The following is a 23,134-nucleotide window of genomic DNA, read 5'->3' as shown; positions in this document are numbered from 1 at the left end:
GTGTGAACTCCACTCCCTTCATAACAGGCTTCCCCTTCCCGACAATTTTTGGTGCCTTGGTCATTTTGAAGTGGCATCTGCTTGTTTAGTATCTTCCCTGGCCCACTTGCTTCTACTTTCATGATTCATCTTTTGGGGTCGGGGGGAGTGTGTGTGTGTGTATTCCTCTACACCAAGCTGATCTTTTTGCATATTCACAGTGGTCTCTAGCCATGCAGTCTCCACCTATAGTCAATAGGCATTGTTTGTACTTTGATGGGATGCCTCCCAGGAACCAGCATGTGCTAGCACTGCAGTAGGTTATATTCTTCTGTCTCAGTCAACAGGGACCCAGGTAAAGTGCTGACAGTATGTTAGCTACTCTACAAGACAGCTCCTATCCTGGAGAGCTTACATTGGAGAATGGTTTTTCCTCAAATATGCGTATGTCCCACCTTCCCTGTCTGTTCATGATCATGTAATGGCAGCACATGCACATGGGGAAAATATTGATGAATGTTTTGAACTTCAATATGATTGTGTGTGCTTGCTTTTCCTCTTTCCTGTCTGTTACTCAGCTTGAAAGAGAGCTGGTACCCTAAGCACTAGCTGCCATGGGTCACAGACCACATTTTAGGAACTGCAGTTACAGAAAATGGGGGTGACTGAGGTGGTAGATTTAATCCCTTCCTTAATCATTTGTAGGTAGCCTTAGGAGAGAGTTGAATGAAGGTTAGGCACTCATTGCATGGGGCTTAGGCATGTATTTAATAGACACAGGGCATTAATTAAAGAGGGGAGATTGCCTCAACTGCTTTGGTTTCCTTCTGACTTCATTAGAGGAATCAAGGAGGGTAAAGCTGCATAGGGGCTTTAGGCCAGGATAAGCAGGTTAAACATGCTCGTGGGTAAAGGTACTTCAAGCGTGTGGCTGAGAGACATGTGATGTGGCCTGAGTGAGCAAGGCTTAGTTTTTAGTAAGACCAATAGGAGCACTGGGAAGCCAGAGTGGCTGTGGTGGTTGATGTAAAAGTAGATTCCCCACCCCTTACACCACTCTCCTTCTGACCCAACTGTTACATTGCAAAGATAGGGACTAGATTCAGTGACAGGTCAGTGTAGGAGGAGGATGCAAGCTTGAGAGGATGGCTGCAGCATTCAAGGAGTTAGACTTTAGAGGACCAGTCTGAAGTCCAGCTCCTGCAAAAGATAGACTAGCCCATTCCCCTGAGAATTACAGGGAAACTGCTACAACCTGCAGGAGAGAAGCTTCAGTAGAACAGCAATGAAAGGTGGCCGCCCTGCTCTGTAGGGACCACTCTGGCTTTTAGTGGTGTAGCTCTCTCTGCTCCACTGTAGTAGTCCAATCATACAAAGCCACACCCAACATTAAGCTTAAAAACTTCCTTAATTCTCTTATGACTGTGGTAACACTCTAGGCTCCTGGTCCATGACTAGCACTTCTATGTGCTAGGCCCTGTACAAATAGAGCAAAACTGTACATTCTTCAGGGCAGGGACATGATCTAAAAAAGGAGGTGAGACAATAGACGGAGCCAGGACTTGAAAAAGGGGGTAGCTCTTAAAGAGGTCTGCTGTAGAGAATAGCCACACAGGGCTCTGATTTGGTTGATTCCTAGCCCTGGTGGGTAAACCACCAGCGGACTGAGCTGTTGTCCCCCTCTGCTTTTGGAAGAGGCAGTAAAGGTACCCCAAAAGCTAGGAGGAAACAAGTCTTGCAGTTCTGGGAGTCATTGTCAGCAACATGGTGCCCTCCCAAGAACCTGCCTCTGGCCTTCTTCCAGTCCCCGAGACAAACTGACACATTGGCCAAGCCTGTGATTCAGCTCTAGATTCATTTAAGGCAGGGATGGCCAGCCTGGAGCCACATGCAGCTCCTTGTATATGCACTGACTCAGGCTGGAGCTACAGGCAGCAACTTTCCAGTGTGCCGGCAGGGAGGAAGTGCTCACTGCTCAACCCCTGGCTCTGCCAGAGGCCCTGCTCCCACTCCACCCCTTCCTGCCCCCTCCCCTGAGCCTGCTGTACCCTCACTCCTCCCACTCCCCCTCCAAGCCTCCTGCATGCCATGAAATAGCTGATCAGGTGTGGGGATGGAGGGGGAGGCACTGATCAGTGGGGCTGCCAGTGGGCAGGAGATGCTGGGAGCTGCTGATGTATTACTGTGGCTCTTTGGCAAGGTACATCGGTAAATTCTGGCTCCTTCTCAGGCTCAGGTTAGCCACCCTGGGTGAAGGGTTGTTTATTAGCATAAGAGCCTAAGACTCCTCTGCGAGCAGAGGCAGCATTCTGTCTAAGATATTTCCTAGGTCTTTGTTCTCCATGCATGTTCACCACTATTTCAGCACTGAAATTAGGTCACCCTAATGAAAGAGCAGCAAAGAGGCCAGACAGACCCCAAGCATTGTAAGCAGTGGGTCATGCCTGCTGTTTAAGGGCACAGCAGCCACTAGCATTCAGTCTTACACACAGGGCTGCTGGAGGCCGATGGCACATTCTTGCCTTTGGTGGCACATCAGAGTGACTTCTTTGAGAACAAGAGCTGGCCCACATCTAATAAATGAGGACTTGGCCACAGTAGACAGTTGTCAGTGTCTGCCGCCAATAGAGATGAATGCCCTGGAGTTCAGACTCCATGCAGGAATGTAAGTTACATTAAGTTTATATTCTTGTGCAAGTCTTTATCCTAGCACATTAAGCAAGTGCTTTAGTCACCTTTGCTATCTGTCCTCACCCCAATGGTTGAAGCAACCTCTGTCCCAGCTCTGACATGATTACTCCCCAGGCAGCTGGGGTAGGGAAGACCAATGTGTTCAGCTCAAGTGACTTCGTTGCTCATGTTGCTTCTTTGATGCCTGTGCTGTACAGCCTTGTCCGTATCTGCACAGGACACCTTGTCATGCTTGGCAGCTGCTCTCTTGTCATGGCGATAGACAATGCTCCTGCCCCTCCCAAGACTAGATTTGCTGCATGCATGAGTCCTGCATAGGGCTCTAGTTATACCTCCAACCAGGCAGCCTGCAGGACGCTACTTCTCCAGCTGAGCAGGCAGAAGCAGTGCTGGAGAGAATCAGAGGGAACCACCAGCCTGTCTCAGCTACACGCTGCTGTTAAGAGTATTGCTATTACAGGCTTTCAGTGAGATGGGGAAGCTTCTCTGATCAAGTCTGCTTACCACTGTCCTGTCACTGCTGCAAAACACTAGTCAACCCAGTCTGAGGCTGGCCTCTAGATGGGTGTAACCTCTCTGAAAACTCCACAGCACAAGAAAGGAGATAGAAGGGATGCAGAGGAGAGCACTGTGTTCTTCCAGCCTAGAAGAGGTGGTGTAATAACCAGTGAGATGGGAGGACTCCTCACCAGAGCCAGGGCATCATGGTACATTTTGTCCATGCAGGCATTCCTGGTGCCCCAGTTGCCACAGTGTCAAGAGGCCAATGTGATGCTTCTGAATTTACGAGTGTCGCTGTTGGATGGCAGAGAGCTGCTGGATTAGTAACAAGGCTTTGCCAAATGAAGCGCTCATTGGAGTGGTAATAGAAACATCCATTTATTAGGAAAAACAACCTTATAAATACTAAAATGTGGAATTGTTAAATTACAATTTCCACTTCTCAGGCTCAAGGGATTTCAGAGCTGGGAAAAATGGATGGATTTAAAAAAAAAGGGGGGGGGTCCACTTCTAAACAGAACCATAAGCATTAACAGTACATTTATTACATGGCAGCAACTTTGAGGCACTATAGGTCCTTTGAAGACACACAAACTGCCCCCCATGAACTAAGACAAAGTGATGCCAACACCCAAATGAGTTTCCAGTAGGCATTCTGGTAGGAGAGACCGGGTATGGATAGAAATTAGTACTGTTCTTTTCAAAGATCTAAAATACAGGTCTGGTTATAGGAAGGTTCACAGAATGAGGTGCACTATCCACTGGTGTTCAACAAAAAAGGGGAATTAATCCATCTGATCCCAGATTAGGACATTTGTCTCCCAGAAATGGCAGTGTGCAGTTCAACATCAAAAGGGGATGGGCCTATTTATATTTCACTCACCAGCTATCTTAGAACAGAGCCACTCTGTCATTTTAGGTTCCCACCTCTGTTCACGTAGAGGACATGGCCTCTTTCAAAAAGGTGCATGTGACCCTAGCAATAGATTGGTATGTGATCAGTGTAACCCCAGCAGGGCAGATCTGGGCAGGGGTTTGCAAACACGCTTCTCACATATGAACTTGGGTTTATTTTATTTTTTTAAATAGTCCTGGTTCTCTCCCATCTAGATGAAGCCAAGTGCTAGGTATTAAAATAAAGTTGCTTCTTAAATTTAAGGAGGAGTTCTTAATAGCAAATGTTATCAAGAATAGTTTCAGTAAGTGAATTCCTAACCCTGCCAGTCACAGTCATGACAGTTCAATTCCCTGAAAAGCAATTTAAGCAGCCAATTGGAATCCATTTCAATTTTTGATCCACTCCAAGGTGAATCACAGTCCTTTTAAGACACAAATAAAGAGGTTCACCCTCCCAGAAGCAGTACAAGTAGCAGCACTTTAATTTCATTTTAGCCCCTTCCTTGGGGATTATTAAATTTTAGGCAGGTAGGTACCAGAAAATAGCTCATTAATTCTCCCTCCTTCCCTTTCATACAAAATTCCTGAGATTCCCCCCACCCCCCTAAGTTTTAACCAAAATAAACTTTGGTAACTTTCAAAATGTCAGAGCAGGAGGAGATGTCCAGCTGACTTCCCAGTCTGCTCTTCTCCCCGGAGGCTTGAGAGCCGTTCATCTTTTTACTTAGGCCAAGAGTCACTAGAGCAGAGTCATGATACACAGAGCTGTTCTCTTCCTCTCCTTGCCCTTGTTCATAGGTGAGAGGACGAGCTGGACTCCAGCCTCCATCTTGCAGCACTGGTAGGAACTCTCAAGAGTCCTGGTTGCTTCCTGTCACATCATTCCCACAGCACCAATACAGATGCTAGTCATGCATCAGAACACTGGCAGTGGGGCAGGTTGGTGGACAGGAACCACTGAATGACAAAAGTATAGGGACCTAATGGGAATAGAGAAGAACCAATATCCAACATCAGCAGGGACAGGACAGCAGAAGTCAAGCACAGTTCCGCATCCCACCCCTCTCTGGTTCTTGCTTTTTCCTTCCAACGCAACAGCTGGTCTTAGCTTCTCTGTTCCAGGTCTGTTGCTCTCTCTTGGCTCCAGATTGCAGAGACAATGAGTTTTTAAAACCATCTCCCGTGACACTGTCCTCTCAGCTCTCACCTACGGTTCATCGTCTGAGAGCATCAGCACTCTTTTCTCAATGTTTTTGCTTCTTTTTTTATTTTGCCCATCAGCTTTGGGTGCCGGGTGCCCAATCTGCCCAGGAGCTTGTCTCTCTGCCTCGTGCATGGACTGCTGGGTGTACTGCTGGTACGTGGGGGAGAAGTTGTGGATGGCATCCTGGACAATGTCCTGAGGGCTCATTGTCTCCTTCAGCCCACTAGAGATGCTCTGCATTGGGGCCACGTTTGCTGAAAGCAGAGAGAATTGTTATGAGTGATCCACTTTTAAAAGGCAGTGCCTTGCTAGACAACGGTGATGGGAGGGCAGGAGGGACCAGACATAGAGGTCCTGAGCCTAGCGATGTATAAAACCTCTGGCCAACAGGAAGTGGTCCCAATGTGCAGCAATCAAAGCACACTGGACACGTTTGATTTTTGAGTGGTTACATTCTGATATGTTCTTGTAGAATTTGAGATGAGGGAGTGGGTAACACGCAACAGAAAGGATTAAATCCATTGCTATCTAAATCCATCCACAGATGAAAAGTTCTGTGTCATTGTTAAATGGACAACTAGAAATGTGGACCAAGAATTAAAGCTTAGTGCTTTTCGTCAAGCCATGAGCAAGTACAGCCTACATGGAAGCTAGCAGGTGGGCAGCATGCAGAAATACAGCATGGTCCAGATACGAAGGATGAAACACCTTTTCCAACAAAGAGATAAAATCCATCTCCTTGCAAGAGGCCCACACCAAGCCAACCTGCTCTAACTCTCAGGAGCCCAGAGAGCACAGGCAGGTCAATAGCTAGTGAGAGAAAAGGATGCTCTGAGCAGAGTAAAGCTCTCTCTAAGTTTCCTAGGGAGGCCATCCCTGCAGGATGCACATCCCATGGCACCATTTAGGTGAAGGGTTTTGTTTGCCATTCCTGGGGGAGAGGAACAAAAGGCCAAACTAGTCCCTTCCCCAACTCCCCTCCTTTTCATTCTCTTGCACATTCAGCCTTTGGAGTTTGCAAAGGACCCAAGGCCACAGAGCACACGAAGGACCAGCCAGATACCTCTCCATTATAAAGAGTCCAACTCCTTGAAAAACACTGCCACCTACACCACAGGACCCCAGGGCACAAAGACCCTGCTCCAACAGCAAGGGCTGGATGGGAAGTCTAAGGCCATGCTGCTCCTCCATCAGCAATGCCGGTCCTTACTGGAATGACACAAGGCTTCCCTGTTCCCATGGGAACCCGGTGTAGTAACTGCAACATTCCCATCTCTGGAGACAGAGGCCAGTCATGGGATTTGAAGTGAGATTTGGTGCTTGGCAGGAGATAACTCACCAGCTTGGATGAAATATCCTTTATAAAGGGGATGCTATTATGGAGAACAACTGTCAGCATGATTACAGCAGCACCCGGGGGCCACACTCTATTTCGGGCTCTGTTGTGAGCAGCAACCATGTCTTCATAACACAAGAGTGGGCAGCCCACTTCAAGGCAAGAAGCCAGGACAATGAGCAGTGGGAGGGAATGGGAGAGGGACTCCATGACACATTTCAAGAGGTCAGCTACATGCACAGCTTGACAGTTCTGAATCCTTTTGGACACTTTGCCAATATTACAGCTAATGTTCTCAGGAATCCTCTGTCCCAGCAATCCCTCCTGAGGGGGCTCTTCCCAGCCATTGGCAGCTGCCTGATGGCACCATGAGGAAGAGAGCCTAAAGGGAGGATTTAACAGCAGAGAGCCAAGTAGCTTTTAAGGCTCTTTACTGTTCAGCTGAGAACAGGATTCCCCTCATTGCTTACATGCCTGGGTACCCTGGAATGTAGAAAGGATGGCTTCAGAGGGTAGTTACCTGTTGAGTTTTCCTTCTTCTCTCTGTATACCTGGCAGGTAAAGGCATAGCGCAGAGCAATGGCGGCAAATAGCATCTCAATGCAGATTATGAAGTTCTGGTAGCCGGCAGCTACCGTTCCAGCTCCCACCTCCTTCCCATCAATGATCTGAACCTCAGGGATCACCCCACACTTCTCCAGGATGGCCAACAGCATCCCTATAAAGAGACGCAAAAAGGGGGTCAGTTCTGGTTCAGGGCGTCCAGTAGGTTGCACGACTACCACAGGTTCTTCTGCTGCCTCCCAACTTGTTGGGTGGAGGGATCAGGTGCTGGGAGAGAAGAAGAGCCATTCTCCCGGAAACCCCAAGCCCTAGGACCCACCTTGCCAGAAGGAGAGGAAGATGACCGCCTTGATGGTGAGGAACTTGAGGACTGGCTCAAAGGGGCGCAGGAGCTCCAGGGTGGCAAAGTAGAAGAGGAAGAGCGCGTAGAGGGCCATGCTGACAGAGAAGTTGTAGATGATGGTGATGTAGAGGTATCCGCTGTGAATGCTGAAGAGAGGGAGTTACTAAGCTGGGCTGCTAGAACTACACCCAACCAGAGATCACAGTGGCAAGTTGCCAGGAACCTAAATGGTACAGGCTGCAGCCACTCCTCATCTGCAACACAGAGGCTATATGGAGCTACAGAGACCCAGATCAAGAGGGAGTGTTACATACTGGAACTTATTCTCTCCAGCTGCAACACCTCCTCCCCACGTAGGATAATGGCACCTGCAGCCCTATTGCAAGGGGCTCCATTTGGCCGGCTGACAAGTAGCATACAGAAACACAGGAAATTGCTACCATGGTGGCTCACTAGGCTAAGAGCTCCTTGGTAGCAGGATGGGAGGTTAGAGGCCCAGAAAGATCTTGGTCCAAAAATTAAAGTGCACAAATACAGTGGGTGGAAACCAGCCACAGTCTAACCCTGGAGTTAAAGGAGGGGAGAGGCCCAAGTTTGTGTATCTGGATTAACAGCATAAAAGTCTTCCCTTGATTCTGAGGCCTGCCCGCATTGCGGATCTGTGAAAGGCATGCAAAGCCCTCCTCACCCCAGTACACCCCGCACCCGCCCACCCATGGCTGTGGTTACAATCACAGGGCTTAGAGCTCTCAGTCATACCATTTCAAGTTCCCGCACAGGAAAGGGCAACAGACCATCTCTCCCCATTCCAAGGCTTGTCTGGGCCCTGTTGCTAAATTAAGATTACCATAGACTGCAACCCCCTTGAGCATTCGCTGTGCTAGGAAGAGCTGGGTCCCCAGCAGAGTATGGTGCTGATCCAGCAGCCCCAAGGAAGCCCCATATCTGGTTTTCTTGTCCCCACCGCTCTCAGAGCAGCTCCCATTGAGGAAGAGAGCCCTGGGGATTTGGGAGAGGGAGGAGAAATGCTGCTGCCTTTTCTTAGAGGAGAGGACTGACGCAGCCATCTCAGCCCAGGGGGAATGGGCTGTCCCACAGTCCTCGCAGTCTCACTTGAAGTCGCCATCATGATATTTCCCGAATGCCTGCAGGACAATGGTGACGATCGCCATGAGGGGCTTCACAATGCAGAACTGCAGCGTCGCCTGCAGCAAGAGAGGAAAAGACTCCATGCTATTTCCAGCTCTGTGTTCGAGAGAGATCCTGCCACCCTCCCACCGGAGGCACTCGCTGGCCTCCCCAGGATGGAGAGCAAGGAGCTCTGGCATTCAGGGGGAAAGAAAAAAAGAAAGAAAGGGAGAGATTCCTCCCTATGGAGCAAGCACTTACACCACTAGCAAGGGTGGCCAGAGACAGGGAGTGAAATAGACCAGCCCTGGGCAAGTGGCATTTTTGCAGCCACAGTGCACCTTACTGGCAGGATCCCTTCCCTGGCATCCCAGTGAAGTGCTCCAACCCAACTAATCCTCCCCCCACCTGCCAAGTCTCTCTGTGGCCTTCCTGTGCCAAGAAATCCAGTCCTGTCAGCTACAGCCTGCCCCTCATCAACCCCTCCCCACCCAATACCACCCTCCAGGTGCTCTGCAGCTTTGGCAAGTCTGTCTGTGTTGTACGTGCCAGACTTTGCACAGGGTCCCCAGCCCAGAGGTTAACTGTTCTTAAGAAGCTTCCCTCTGGGCTCATTCATGAGCAGACCAGTAAGGAAGTAGGGCTGTAGCCCCATGGGATTGTCATGAATAGCAGCAAACCCATTTAGGAAACGTAACTGAAGCTACCCTCCCTCCAGCCCAGGACAGCAGCCGTACAGATACATGCCAGAACTTGCCTGGTGGCAGGCGCCTTGAGTAATCAGTACCAATGGCTAAAGGAGATTGGGAGGATTAAAAACAGGATCTAGGCACCCCAGCGGGAGGGGACCCTGATTCAGCAATGAGTCAAGAGGCAGAGCACATGACACCAAGCACAGCTGATTGCGGCTGCCTAGGTGCCTAATGGACTGGACACACTGCCTCACTTTGGAGGAAAATATCAAGAACTCCAGAGCAGGAGGGAAGCATGAATGCCTCCAAAAGGCAGCAGGGAAGAACAGCCTGCCCAGAAAGACCCCTCCAAGTTGGTAGAGCAGGGCTCTCATTTAGCCTTAATCTATGAGCTAAACAGTCGAAGCCAGAGACCAACCTGCTTGCAGAATCTGAGGAACCCAATGGAATAGGACATTCCTTGCAGGCAGCAGGTCCCATAAAGGCAACTGGACCTAGAATCAGAACACAATGAGAATTGGTGATGTCGGTTCTAGAGAGAAAGCCAGTGAAGGGGGCCAAAGAACGTGATAGAGACTGACTTACGCAATGGGCTTCCCCCGGATCTCAGACATGATGGTGCTCTCCCCTCCAAGGTACTCAAAGCAGAGGCTCAGGAAGCTGTAGATTACAAATGCTGACAAGACAAAGATGGGCACGTGAACAGTGGATTGATGAGGCAGGGAGGTACCCATGGAAGGGCTATGTACACGCTACACATAAGTATTATTAGTTGCTTTCTGATAGTTAACCATGTCCTGCCTTCTGGGGAGGAGTCAGGGAGAGTTTGTTCTGGTGATGTAATAATCGCAATGGGAGAGCTCTGTGGGTGGAGCTTCCTGAACTGGTCTGACCTGTAATCAGCTCATTTCTTTGGCAGCTTGATCATCTAGTTGAAGTAAGTTTCATTAACAAACCTAATTCGTTATTTTTCCCCATTCACCTTCAGACTCTTACTCCAAACAGTATAAAATGCAATGGTGTCAACCAACCACCAACTTGAACTCCAGTGGGCTTAGGGCTCAAAGAAACCCAGTGTCACCTACTTCTTGGGCGGGTCCATCCATTTCTGAATGACTCAAACCTTCATTTTCAAAATATTGCATTTCTGCCACAAATGGTTGGATTAAAAAAAAATTCCTTCCCAATACAATGTGGATAGACAGCACTGTGTTCCTGAGCCTGCAGACAAACTATGCCTCTGCAAGCTGTGATCAGTCCCTGTTTGTAGGCCCTTTTTTCTCCTTGGCTGGACTTCCATTGGGCTCTCTCTGCCTGGGATTTTATTTTATTTAGATTCATGCAAATGCTAAAAGACAGTGCCTGTTCATACACACCAGGTGCCGTTGTATTTAAATGATCATACACAAAATCTCCAACGCCTGTAAGTGCAGCAGTACCATTTAACATAACCCACTTCCAGTGAGTTATGTTAAATATGTTAAGACAGGCAACTTAAAAACCTCAAACCCCCTTCCCTGGCAGAGCCAGGCAGCCAACAAGCACATGCAGCATGACTGGGTATCTCAGACGTTGCAGATGAGAAAGACCCTAGCAGCTCATCTAATCAGGCCAGTCAGCTAGCCTGGGAGGGACTGTACACAGTATAGTCCTGTTGAAACTGATCACTGAAGAGGGAGGCAGCGTCCCCCCACCCCCAGGCAAACATCTATTAAACTGCTGGAAACACAGACTTTGCTCTTGACATATTCTAAGTGTATTGATTGCACTGCAGGGAGTCTGACCTCTGGGATTTGACATGAAGGGGGGCAGCTGGCGGTATCCACCCTTGGAAAGGATTGGAAATATTTGCTGTTTGATGAAACCTGGCACAATCCAGAAACAAAAATTCTGTTCTTCGGAAGTATTTGAGCCACAGAGATAATGAGGGCTATGGCCGTTTTATTCCATTTTACTCTTAGCCATCTCTGGTAAGGTACTGCTAGCTGCCCCAGGTGGGACTCCAGAGGCAAGTAGTCATCTCAACCTTCCCCTTCAGTTTGGTGATGGAATTTTACCAGGGGTTATCAGGAACATTCATTTTCCCACCCCCACTCTCAAGAGCCTTCTCCAGTACAACACTGCAGCTTAGGGGCCTATCTCCATTCAGCGTCAGTTTTGGAGACAGGGAGAGGAGTGGATGTTGATTGCAGAGACCAATGGAAACAACGACAAACCCAAGAGTTACTATCAGGCAATCTGCAGCCTGAAAACTCTCCCTGGGTTCCCTCTTGGACCCTGAAACGCTGTGTTCTGATTTGTGGGTTGGGCGGAGCGGGAGATACCGAGTCATGCTGATGTGGCATCTTGCCTAGCTTTCACTGGAAGGGAGACACAGAAAATCCTTGTGCCATCCACCACACGTTCCTCCTGCACCATTCTCCTCCCCACCTCTACCATAGACGCCTCCCCGCCTTGCTCACCTTCATAGCAGTCACGCACAGAGTTGAAGTACACATAATATTGGTGACTTCCAATGAGGAGGAGGCTGAGCCAGGAGTCGAAGGCATAGATAGGCACGATGAAGAGGATGCGGATGATGTAGCGCTGCTCGTTAGGAATGGTGTAGTTCCTCAAGTGCATGTAGATCTGGGGAAAGGGAGAGTCTCCAGGCAATGTAGTGACATTAAGACCATAAGAGATACCTCCCAAAGAGAAGCCTAGAAGCAGATCTGGCAATAGGCCAGCAGTCATCCGCTTTGCAGGGGCAGAAAGGAGTATCCCTAGGCAGTTTTCCAGTCTTCATCTCCCTCCTGCCCACTTCTGACTGTAGATCTGTTTCAGGGAGCAAGATCTCTTGACACCTGAATCAGAATCCATCCAGATACCCTGCCAGACTCCACCCACCACCACATGGTCCTTGCAGCCTGCAGGAAGCACATAAACACATGCTGCCAAGACATCCTGCTGAGGAAATCAGAGACTAGCATTCCTGCAGGGAGCAAGTGCAAGTGTGGGAGGATTACTCCCATTGGCTAGAGGTATAAAATCTCCACACAAAGTACTGCCCACACTTCAATCCTACCGCCAAGCACCCTGCTATTCTCATCCCAGGTCCCCTACAGCCAATGCATGTTAGGCCCAACCAGTCACACACAATATAGAAGATTAGGGTTGGAGACCATCTCCTACTCGTTCACCTTGGGACTCCTAAGCAACAATTACCAAGAGTACAAAGAACTTTGCTGTTACATGGGAGGGGGCAGGGAATTCCACACCACAAAACAAGTGGGCTGAGATCAAATAACTCCTTTCATTTGTGACCCCAACCAATTTTAAACTTGGATCTGCAGGGTGAAGAGTCTGTGTGTCTACCTCACAGCACCACCTGGCCCAGGAATTAACTGCCATTCGAATACTAATGCTAGGCTAATACATTCTGCTTTCAGCCACACCAGTGTAAATCTGGCATAATTCTACTGGTTTCAGTGGAGTTATTCCAGATTTACACCTGCATACCGAGAACTGGGCTCTGCGGACAAATATTTCAGTTAAACCCACAGAGGAGACCCGGCCTCAGCTAGCAGGTTTCAAGCGTTGTTAAGCAGGGAATGAGAACATTAGGAAATTCGGACTCCCCAGAAAGGAGAATGGAGGACACTCCCTTAACCTCAGAACTGCTGACGCTCTAGGAACAGTTACAGCTCCCTTCTGGTGTGAGCACTTCAGATAAACACAGCGAGGAAGGGCGTGCAGGCAGCCACTCCGGGGAGCTGAAGGACAAAGTCTGCTCTATCAAGCTGTTAGCATCAGGTTTGAAAAGGCTAGACTCATCCCTCCCTGTAACGTGCTGGTCTGAAATTAGCAGAGGCACCTGCAGTAGACACTATAATAGGTGGGAGGCCACAGCCAGGAGATGGAGATGCTTGGCTGCAAGTAAGGGAAGCAGTTAGAGACAAGGAAATAGTCTGTAACTAGCTTAGGCATGGAAGCATTCAAGAATCCTGAGATCCAGCTGATGCCCTGAGCAATACTCAGCAGCTCCCCTTCCCTTGCTCCCCCTCCATGTGTGCATGCACCCAGGTGACAGCATGCACACAGATCCAGGGGAACACCCCTCTCCCTGCAGAGCCCTGCCCTTACCTGGTGGATGGTGAGAATCAATGCCGACCACACAAATATTCCAGAGATCACCTGTGCTGCCGAAGTGGTCAGGAAAATTTTCTGGCCATCTTGGGAGTAGTTCTGGAGGGCCCTCAGCGGGGAGTCATCTTCAGGGGAGAGATGGCTGGAGTCTGCCAGAGGGAAGATCTTGGTCTGCAACGTGCTGCCAACCATGCTGGTCACACCAACTCCACCTTCGGTGGAAGAGGACACGTTGGTGTGCATGATATTGCTCATCTGGCAGAGAGAAGAGAGCAAAGGTAAATACAGCCAGGAACGCGGTTAGAGAACAAAGCAGCATACAGAGAGGAGGCAATGAGCAGAAATAGAGCAGTGAGCAGGAGGAGGAGGAGGAATACCAGGAGTCAGTATGAACGGAGCACTGAGGGGCTGGGGGAGCAAGGGGCAGGGAAGCACAAGGAGAGGAGAGAGGAAAACAGCAGGGGAAGCATGAAGGGAAATGCTCAGCAGGTGAATAGATGTTCTGGTCCCCGACAAGGTCTCAGGCGTTAGCCCTAGAAGCTGCGATGGGCAGACAGGTTCAGCTAACACGAGAACCTTTTCCCAGTACCCAGAGATTTACTGAAATGCACAGGAAGCTCTGGGAGCCTCTTTCCTAGGCTCTGCCCACAGGAAGGGGTAAATATTGCCCACAAGGCAGTTCCCTGGGTACTTCCAGCCAGACTCTCATGGGCATTGTGGGGCTCTTACAAGAAAACTGGTTCCCATCAGACTGCCAGGCCCATTGCACAGGCCCATGTGGCCCAGAGAAGCAGCGGCTTTTGGGTTCTTATCCAACATGGAGGGTCACTCGAGAGTCTCTTAAAAAACAACCAATCACTACATCATCTGCTTCTTCACTCCTACTGGAAGGATGCCCACAAAACCCCGTGAGCTCAGTAGAACCACCTTCAAGAATGGAGTCTCCTGTACACAAGAGTCAGCTTGGTTCCCTGTTTGTCCATCCCTGCTTCATGCACACACTTCCTGGCCTTTCCTCCTACTCTTCCCTGGCAAGGGCGTGTCACACGTTAGGGAAGGAAAAAGATCTCCTTGCACCTGCGCCCGTGGGAATTAGTCTCTGACCTGCTGCTCAGGGTTCCCTATGATCCATTTCCCTTGCCAGTCAGGATCAGTGATTTAAGGGCAGGAGTAATGACTCATCTCAATCAATAGAACCTCAAACCCTTTCCCACTCAGAGACAGAAGTAGAACTTTGCCAATAAATCATAAAGGCACCGATTGCCCAGGCAGAAATTCCCGCTGACATGCTGTGCACATATCACCATTGCCTTGGGAATGCACAGACTTGTGGCTGCCTAAAATTTTGGCTTCCGTTCTCCTTGGTGGTCTAGCGCCAGCATCGAACACTGGTGCTACCCTAGAAGCCAGAGGACTAGCACTGCCCACAGCTCCCAGAGCCACAAGCCAAGCAAGAATAAAAGCTGCAATCATTTCATGGTAGGATATGAGAACAGGAATCTCTGGCAAACTACCAACCATTTCCCACAAGATTCAGAGGGCACTAAAGATCAGGGAGCTGACATGAGCTCTCTATTCAATCTCTGCCCATCTCAGATGGTTTCGAGACAACAGCCTTAGGGCCAGGTGATGCATAGAAAAACCTCATGGAAAGCTAAGTGGCCTCATTCCACTACAGTTCTAAGACACAAAAGGCACCTGGATTCTGCCCTTGGCTGCAATTTCCACAGTGTCTATGTATCCAAGATCAAACTGGAATCCATGTCTCATTTTTAACACTTAAAATAGCTGTTCTACCTAGCTGCATGGTCAGCGTACCATGCACCAGCCAATGTCCTCCAATCCAAAGGCAGCTGCATTTCAGTGGTGCTGCATCTCGCAGCTTGCCAAGCACTTTGGGATGCATTTAAAAATTCTATTTTGCCAACCCTGAAGCATAGCAGAAATCTCGCAAGACTAAAGTCCTGCAGTCCAGTTGGGGGGGGGGGGTCTATCAGCCCTTCAGGAAACCACCACCAGTCACCACCAGAGAGTCAGTGCAGTGTCTGGTAGGGTTCCCCCTCTCAAGCCAGATCTCAAAGGCAAAGAACAACGTATTTCCAGAGCAAACAATGGTCAGCATGTTCTTGGCACCACATCTCATGTCTGGACACAGAGAGAACCAATCTCACAATACACTTCTATTTATAGTGGGGCCTCAGACATAAAGGTCTCCAGACCCCCAGCTGCCATCTTTGGTCTTTCATTTCTTCAGCTAAACTGCTTGTGTAGCATCCTGTATTCCAGGAATCCAAATAGTTTAACAATACATAGCTTTTTAAAAAGTCTTTAATAAGTTTCTCCTGTAAATGGGTAAATTAATAGATTTCTCCATTTTCCCCATTAACTAACTGCATCTCCCTGAGGCTAACCCAGAAGTTTTGTTTGCCCAAAGTTCCACAGGCTAGTGGGAGGAAGATTCCGTGTTAGAGGTTGATCTAAGCTATTAATAACTATTTAAATAATGATAAAAGCAAGAATTCTCCACGCAGCCTCCTTTTCCACTCCCTGCACAATTCCTACCTTGCAGGAGAGGAAATTCAGATGGTGTCAAGCCAACAGCCACATACACCAGTGACTAAAAATATCTCTTCTCCCCATTGATAGGGGAAGGGCTGCGTGAGAAGAATTCACACGTAAATCGAGAGGTCCCAACTGCAGGCGGTGTTGCCACTCACATTGGCAAGAGCTCAGAGTTCACGCCCAGAACATCTGTACCAGGAAAGGGAAAGAAGAGAAAGACACAGGTGGAGTGAAGGGGAAGATCGAGTTACCACGCAGTCACCTGACTGCCAGCTTTCTCTGTGTAACAAATACATTGTTGGATTCACAGCTCATTTCACAGCCCCCAGGGTCCAGGAAGTAGGATTAAAGGAAGAGCAGGGAGCTGTCCTTTGGACAAACTGATACACCAGAGACCCTGCCATTTAAACATTAACAGGATGGCACAGATAGCACGGGGTTCATGGAAACGGGGAGGACGGAGTAAAGATTGTGTTTGGTTTTTAACAGCTATGCCCTTCCTTATTTGCTTTGCGATCAGCCCTGGAACAGCCTGGTACAGTAGCTGTGTGTTAGTGCTTGGACAGCTGGTGGCGGCCAGGCCGGGTCCAACCCCTCCTGCTTCCTCTGGCAAGGGGAGAAACAGTTTTATGACGTGATCCAAATGCAGACAATATTCCACCACAGGGAGGGAAAGCCTTAATGCCTAATCTATGAGGCACTGGTATATCTGGCAGGTTGTAATGACACAGGGAAGCAAGAGAGCCATGTTCCTATCTAGTCCTGTTTCTTCTATCTGCAGTGAGTCAAAGGAGGAGATGCACTGTAGACCCAGAAGACTTGCCCATTAAGGCTGTATCAGGGAAAGGACAAAGTCGTAATGACAGGACCGGCACTAGGGGTTTAGCGCCCTAGGCACATGGCAATTTCGCCACCCCGCGCGCTGGTCCCGTGGCTCCGGTGGAGCTGCCGCAGTCGTGCCTGCGGGTGGTCCATCGGAGCTGCGCGAGCAGCTGACCGTCCGCAGGCACAACTGCGGCAGCTCCACCGGAGCCGCCTGCCGCCCCCTCTGGCAAAATGCCACCCACCAATAATCCTGGCGCCCTAGGCGATTGCCTAGGCCGCCTAAATGGAAGCGCCGGCCCTGCGTAATGATTTATGGACTGTATTGCAGTACCCAGGAGCCCCATTCAAGGGCCAGGACCCCAGCGTGCTAAGTGCTGTACAAACAGAGCAGGAATGGCAGTCTGCACAGATTCTCTCCCCTAAGCAGCTCAGGAACAGCCCCCACCTCTTTAAGTGAACACATGTCTGAGGCAGGAAGGCCATCCTGGGATGGAGAGCCATTTCATAACCCAATGCCTACTGGGAATCTGTATAGACAGCCTCAGCTCCATCAAGCACGGTGCTGAGAGCTTTGCCAGACACGTATGGACGCTGAAAGCAGTCTTGAGGCACAGAGAGCGCCTGCTCCCCCAATTATGCTGGTGGGTTTCTAACTATTTATTTGAAAACGGCGTACGTTAGAGAGTCTCAGGGCTGCTCTGTTGCGTTTTTACTTTGGTCACTGAGTCGCATGCTCAGAGGAGGGGGAAAAACCTCCTTTCTCCAAAACTAAACTTTTAATGCCAACTGATCCTAGGCACTTTGGCCCAGATCCTTAAGGTATTTAGGCTCCTACCTTCCACTGAGATCAATGGAAGGTAGGAGCCTAAATACTTTTAAGATTCTGGGCCTCCATCTTCCTGCCTGCTCTCCAAACACTCAGCTTCTTTGATTCTGCTCTTTATTGATCCAGAGCCAACTGAAGTCAGCGGGCATCTTCCCATTGTTTTTGGCTCAGGCCCAGAGACCTTTCAGGATAATAGAATCCTTTCTAATAGATGACTGAGCACCCACGTAGGGCCATACAAATGAAGAGAGTTCTACCGCTCAATCTGGAGAGCGCCATAACACGGAGCACATGGGTGCACCTTCCATTACAGTTCAGACTCCTACAGAAAGCGAGGAAAACTTCTGAAGCGTCTTATTAAAAGCCAAGACGACTCACTTTGATAACACAATTAATCAAGAGAGATGCATCTCCCCAGCAAGCACAGAAGGAATAGCACCATGAGCGGCCTGAAGAAGAGACAAAACACAACAAGAGACTCTTAAGAAATAGTAGAGGAAAATGATGCTGCCAGGCCTCTAGACAACACAACATGCCCTCCCAATCCTCCAGATACCCAACATTTGGGAGGCAAAGCTATAGGTATGAGAGCAATTAACACGTGGACAAAAAAAAAAAAGGAGATTGGTACACTTCAATCAGAGCTAAACTCCAGGTGCGTTTCTACTCTGAAAAACAACTCTCAAAATGGCATGGAGAGGCTCCACACTTCTTGTATCTCAATCAAATCTGATCACTTTACAAGAGGAAGGAGATATTTTTCTAACAGCCAGTACCACAAACTCATCCAAGGCCTAGGCAGTCCAGCTGGGTTATTTCCTGCTCATGAATCACCTCCTTTAACAAACATTATGCAGATCACATCCTGCGTTCACACCTTTGCAACCTCTGCTGCCCCAATTAGTCTTCATTACAGGTGCATAAGTGAAGCATGGCTGCAGAGGAGTAACGGAGCAGAATTGGATCTGTATCATCAGCATCATAGGCAAGGATGGGTGAGAAGGAAAGAACCTAGCCTGCCATATGTCAAAGTGATCTGGGAAAGACTGTCAGATCCTGGGTTCATTGGGCTGGCAGTGAAGGGATTGGGGGAAGGGAAGGAGGCACTTTTCACTTGTAAGATGAGAAGAAAAGACTTGGAATCATTGACATGTGACAATAATGGGACACACACACACACCCATTCCATTTTAACAGATACTTAGAGCAGAATCACACTTTCAGAGGATACAGCACTTGCTCCAGCCTCAGCAAAATAATTAAAGCCTACATAAATGCAGTGGCCTTTTCAGCCCCTCAAGGATGGTTGGGTTATAAGTAAAATGTGTTTGGTCTCATCCTACTAACCATCTACACACACCTCACAACTGATTTGACACAATTAGCAGACTGTGTCTCAGGACTGAAACACCCAGTGTGAGTGGCAACTTTCCATCTGCCCTGGAGACCTGCCTGAAGCAACCCCCTTGGTGCCTCACTCTCCATTGCTTGAATCAGGGCAAATCTCTTCCAAACTTCCAACTTTTCTTTCCCAAACTGAAGGCTGGACCAGGCCATGGAGCCAAACGGAAGCCACAGGAGGCCCCTGCATCAGAAGTTTCATCCAACAACAGGCTGAAATGGCAACATGATATTTAGTGCTGATGCCCCAGTGCCACAGACTGTGGAGCATAAGCTGAGCTCTGTAGAGATAGTAACACATGTCCCTGAGGCATCAGGCCAACTCTGCCTTGTATTCAGCCCTTACTGGAGCCTATTGTAGATTCCTGCTCCCCCACTTTAACAGGAAACATTTTTCTACCACCCCACAAAACATACATCACTTCTTAGCCCCTTCCCTGTTCTCCCCCAGTCCCTCCTCTCTAAACTGTGTGGAACTGAACTCCTCTGGCTGCCCTGGTTAAACAGTTAGGATATGACTCCTCCCTACCCCACAGCTTGCACCACACAACCAGAGGCCCAATCAAATGGTTTTAGGGGGTGGGGATGGGAAATGGTTGGGCCAAATTGCCTATTCTTAGCAGCTGCACCCTGGCACATCAGCAGGTCTCTGGCTTTGATCTTAGCCAGCTGATGGAAAATGTTGTTATCAATAGGTTTTATTAGCTTTCCTAGCCCAGGCTGAAAAGGAGTAGGAGCAACAATCAGGAATAGCTATGATTACATAGCCATCAATCCTGCTGAGATTACTGCTGTTGTAGGACTTAAATTAACAGTTTATAACAACACTCATTAAAAACAAAAACCTCCACATAGTGCTGAGTTAGAATTCCCAGCTCAGGAATGTAATTAGATACCAGCTGTGCTGGGTAACTGGTCATTTCCAAGCAGCTAAAGACCCATTTGCTTCCAAAACAGAACACAGTACAGCAGGAGAGTTTGGGAAGAGGAGAACTGATACAGCAACTAAGCCACTCATACCCTTGACAGACCATATTAAAGCCCACATCTAATGGAGGCCAGAGCTTAATCATGCCAAGCTGTGTCACACTGAATCAAAAATTCCTTCAGTGTAAGACCACCACTTTATGGAAAGCAGGAGATGATAATACTGCACACCCCAGTGTTCAATCACAACTAATATCACACAGCAGCTAACTCATTCCAGAACAAACAAATCCAAAATACAGATAACTTCAATTACTAGGGCAGAACTTTCTCTTAATCCTAACTAGGAAGGGCTCCTTGAAGTGTGGACTAGTATCTTGAACATGGGATTGTGAACCAGGGTTTGTGGGTTCCGTTCCCAGCTCTGCTTCTAACTCACATGTATCTGTAAAACGATTATAATACAGGTTTCACCTACCTCACCAGGCTGCTGTGAGGCAAAGTTAGGGTTTGAGAAACTCCAAAAGGAAGCATGACATGTTATACAAAGTCACCCCATAGATACATTCGGGTTTTGATGAGTCAGTGCAGCTGAGTTTCAGCTTTGAAATTTCAATCTCTTTTATACTGTACATTAAATTGAAGTCTACATGGAACACAGCATCTCAAGGCAGGATATTATTCATGCCTGCAGCTTGCACCTTAATTGCACCCTTCAGAGTTGGGAAGGATAACAGAACTCCCATCAATAAGCATCGAACAACTGAGCTGTTCCTCACTCAAGCAGGCATCTTTTACAACATATCCTACCGCTGAATGGAGAAAAACCAGTCCTGCTTTCCACGGATGAAAAAGAACATGCCATTCACTTGCATCAGTCTTGCTACACTGCAGTCACACGTCCTAGAAGGAAGTGCCCTTTAACCCACTACTAGACAAACGCCACTATAAGTGAGGCACTAGATATGCCTCACCCCAAGCCTATGTTTGCTGTAGGATAGGATTGGAAAGCTCCTATCAAGCCAGTTACCAGCAGAAGCACAGATCTTTCCTCTTAGCAGACAGGTCGAGTCAGCTGGGTTTCTATGCTAGAGTCTCTGCCATCATTTTCAGGGCAACCTGCCACGTCTTCATCCCTAAACAGATCCCATGCCTGACTGGTGAATGGCATAAGATTTTAAGGGATTGTCTTCCCCAAAGTGCTGATCGCGGAGACAAAGTCACTCAGCCTCAGAGATTGTGGTCATCCAAAAGGAAGCCAGCTCTCAGGACTGAGTGCATTATAGAGCTGGGTGGGGACTGTAGACCAGGCATAGGCACCCCTGACAGATCTGTATGAGGGGTCCTGCAATGGAGGATTCTCTGCAGCTTGAGGTCTTCAAACCACAGTTTGAGGACTTCAATAACTCAGACATGGGTTAGGGCTTTGTTACAGGAGTGGGGGGGTGAGATTCTGTGGCCTACATTGTGCAGGAGGTCAGACTAGATCAGGGATTTGAAACCTTTCAGAAGTGGTGTGCTGAGTCTTCATTTATTCACTCTAATTTAAGGTTTTGAGCGCCAGTAATACATTTTAATGGTTTTAGAAGGTCTCTTTCTAAAAGTCTATAATAAATAACTAAACTATTGTTGTATGTAAAGCAAATAAGGTTCTTAAATGTTTAAGAAGCTTCATTTAAAATTAAATTAAAATGCAGAGCCCCCTGGACCGGTGTCCAGGACCTGGGCAGTGTGAGTGCCACTGAAAATCAGCTTGTGTGCCATCTTCAGCACGTGTGCTATGGGTTTCCTACCCCTGGACTAGATGATCATAGTGGTCCCTTCTGACCTTAAAGTCTATGAGTCTGAGAGTTGTGGAGAAGGTTGCTGCAGATTAGAAGCAAGGGGCATTGGTGGAGCTGTGGGAGGGGCCAGCACTGGACATAGGTCTGGACCCAAGGGCACTGGCAGAGCTGCATGCGGCCCTAGCTGAGAAGCACCGCAAAGCAGAATGGAAGGTCTCTGCTGTCAGGGTGCCCACTCCCTGCATCCCCCAGGTGGTTAGTTTCCAGGCCCCAGAGGCACCCAGCTCAGGCCAGACTGGGCACGGACTGTCCCCACCTCTAGGCCACAGAGCCAGGGGGTCCAGCCATGCCATGGCCCAACCACTTTTTGGCTGCTCCACAGCTGAGGGGTGCTGTGCCCCAGCTCACAACGCCACTCACTGGGCTTTGGGGCTCACGGGCCAGGCTGCTGGGGGAGGGCCCTGAAGGAGGAAGAGGAGGGTCGGGGGGTGTGTGGGTGGAATCTCTGTCTCCCCCTTTCAATGGCGCTCGCAGCCCCTGCCAGCCTGCGCTATCTCGGGGCAGCGTTTCCCTCCCCCATGCGCGCTAGATCCGGGACGGGGAAGGGGACTCACCGGTCCAGCTGCTGCTCCCGGCCCCCGCCGGCCCAGGGCTGCCCCTGAGCCTGGCCGCCTCCACCGCGCCCGCCCAGCGCCTTGCTCCGGGAACCGATGCTCTTCGTCCCTTGGCACCTCCCTCTCCGGCACCTCCACCTGCCTTCCCCCGGAGACTCCTCCCCCCTGGTCCGGTCACCGCCCCCTCTCCGGGAAAACCCTCTGCCCTCCGGCTCAGCCTCTCCTCTTCGCTGCACTTTCGGCCGTGTCTCCCCCAGCCCCGCTCCCCCGGTGCCTACAGCCTCCCAGAAACTCCAGCCGTGCACGGATCCTGGCCGGGCTGCCGCCTGCCTTGCCTCACACTGAGACAGGGGCCCCCTCTTATCGCTACTCGTTCCCCCCCTCCTGCCGCCCCCGGATCCCTCAATAGCAGACGAGGCCGGTTTGATTTCCAGAGTCCTATTTACACAGTTGCAAAACTTACGATTCACTCTGCCACGCTTTCCTGCTGTTTCATTTCACTCCTGGCTCAGAGCTCCTCCCCCTCAGCCACCTAGGCAATCATAATCCCTGCCCAGCCCCACGGTTACACCCAGCAACCCCATCCTAAAACTGCGCCTTCCTTGTTCCCATGCTCGCCTACCGTATTTTGCAACAGTTGGGATCCGTAGTAGACCAGTGCATGATACCTACCGAATCGCGCCTGGCTCTGGCTACTGCCTAGGAAACCAAACGGAAGTGCCGCTTGCATAGGGG

The 23,134-nt window shown here is 49.3% G+C and overlaps 1 protein-coding gene across 4 annotated transcripts; it reads right to left on the bottom strand.

Moving 5' to 3' along the window:
* Positions 1-3,533: 3,533 nt before the first annotated feature.
* Positions 3,534-23,093, bottom strand: TMEM184A (transmembrane protein 184A). 4 transcript variants are annotated; one of them, XM_050966341.1, is made up of 10 exons: positions 23,072-23,093; positions 16,023-16,211; positions 13,458-13,715; positions 11,798-11,963; positions 9,921-10,011; positions 9,754-9,829; positions 8,629-8,720; positions 7,492-7,661; positions 7,129-7,326; positions 3,534-5,526 (listed from the first exon to the last, which is right to left on the bottom strand). In XM_050966341.1, exons 3-10 carry the CDS (start codon positions 13,713-13,715, stop codon positions 5,276-5,278), a joined length of 1,302 nt encoding a protein of 433 aa, XP_050822298.1. In that variant the 5' UTR covers positions 16,023-16,211; positions 23,072-23,093; the 3' UTR covers positions 3,534-5,275. The 4 variants fall into 4 exon arrangements, with proteins under 4 accessions (XP_050822298.1, XP_050822296.1, XP_050822297.1 ...); XM_050966339.1 differs by lacking the exon at positions 23,072-23,093 and adding an exon at positions 22,863-23,059; XM_050966340.1 differs by lacking the exon at positions 23,072-23,093 and adding an exon at positions 22,400-22,499.
* Positions 23,094-23,134: the final 41 nt, after the last annotated feature.

The sequence above is a fragment of the Gopherus flavomarginatus genome, chromosome 9, assembly GCF_025201925.1.
Source record: "Gopherus flavomarginatus isolate rGopFla2 chromosome 9, rGopFla2.mat.asm, whole genome shotgun sequence".
NCBI lineage: Eukaryota > Metazoa > Chordata > Testudines > Testudinidae > Gopherus > Gopherus flavomarginatus.
This window is presented reverse-complemented; position numbering and strand designations above follow the sequence as displayed.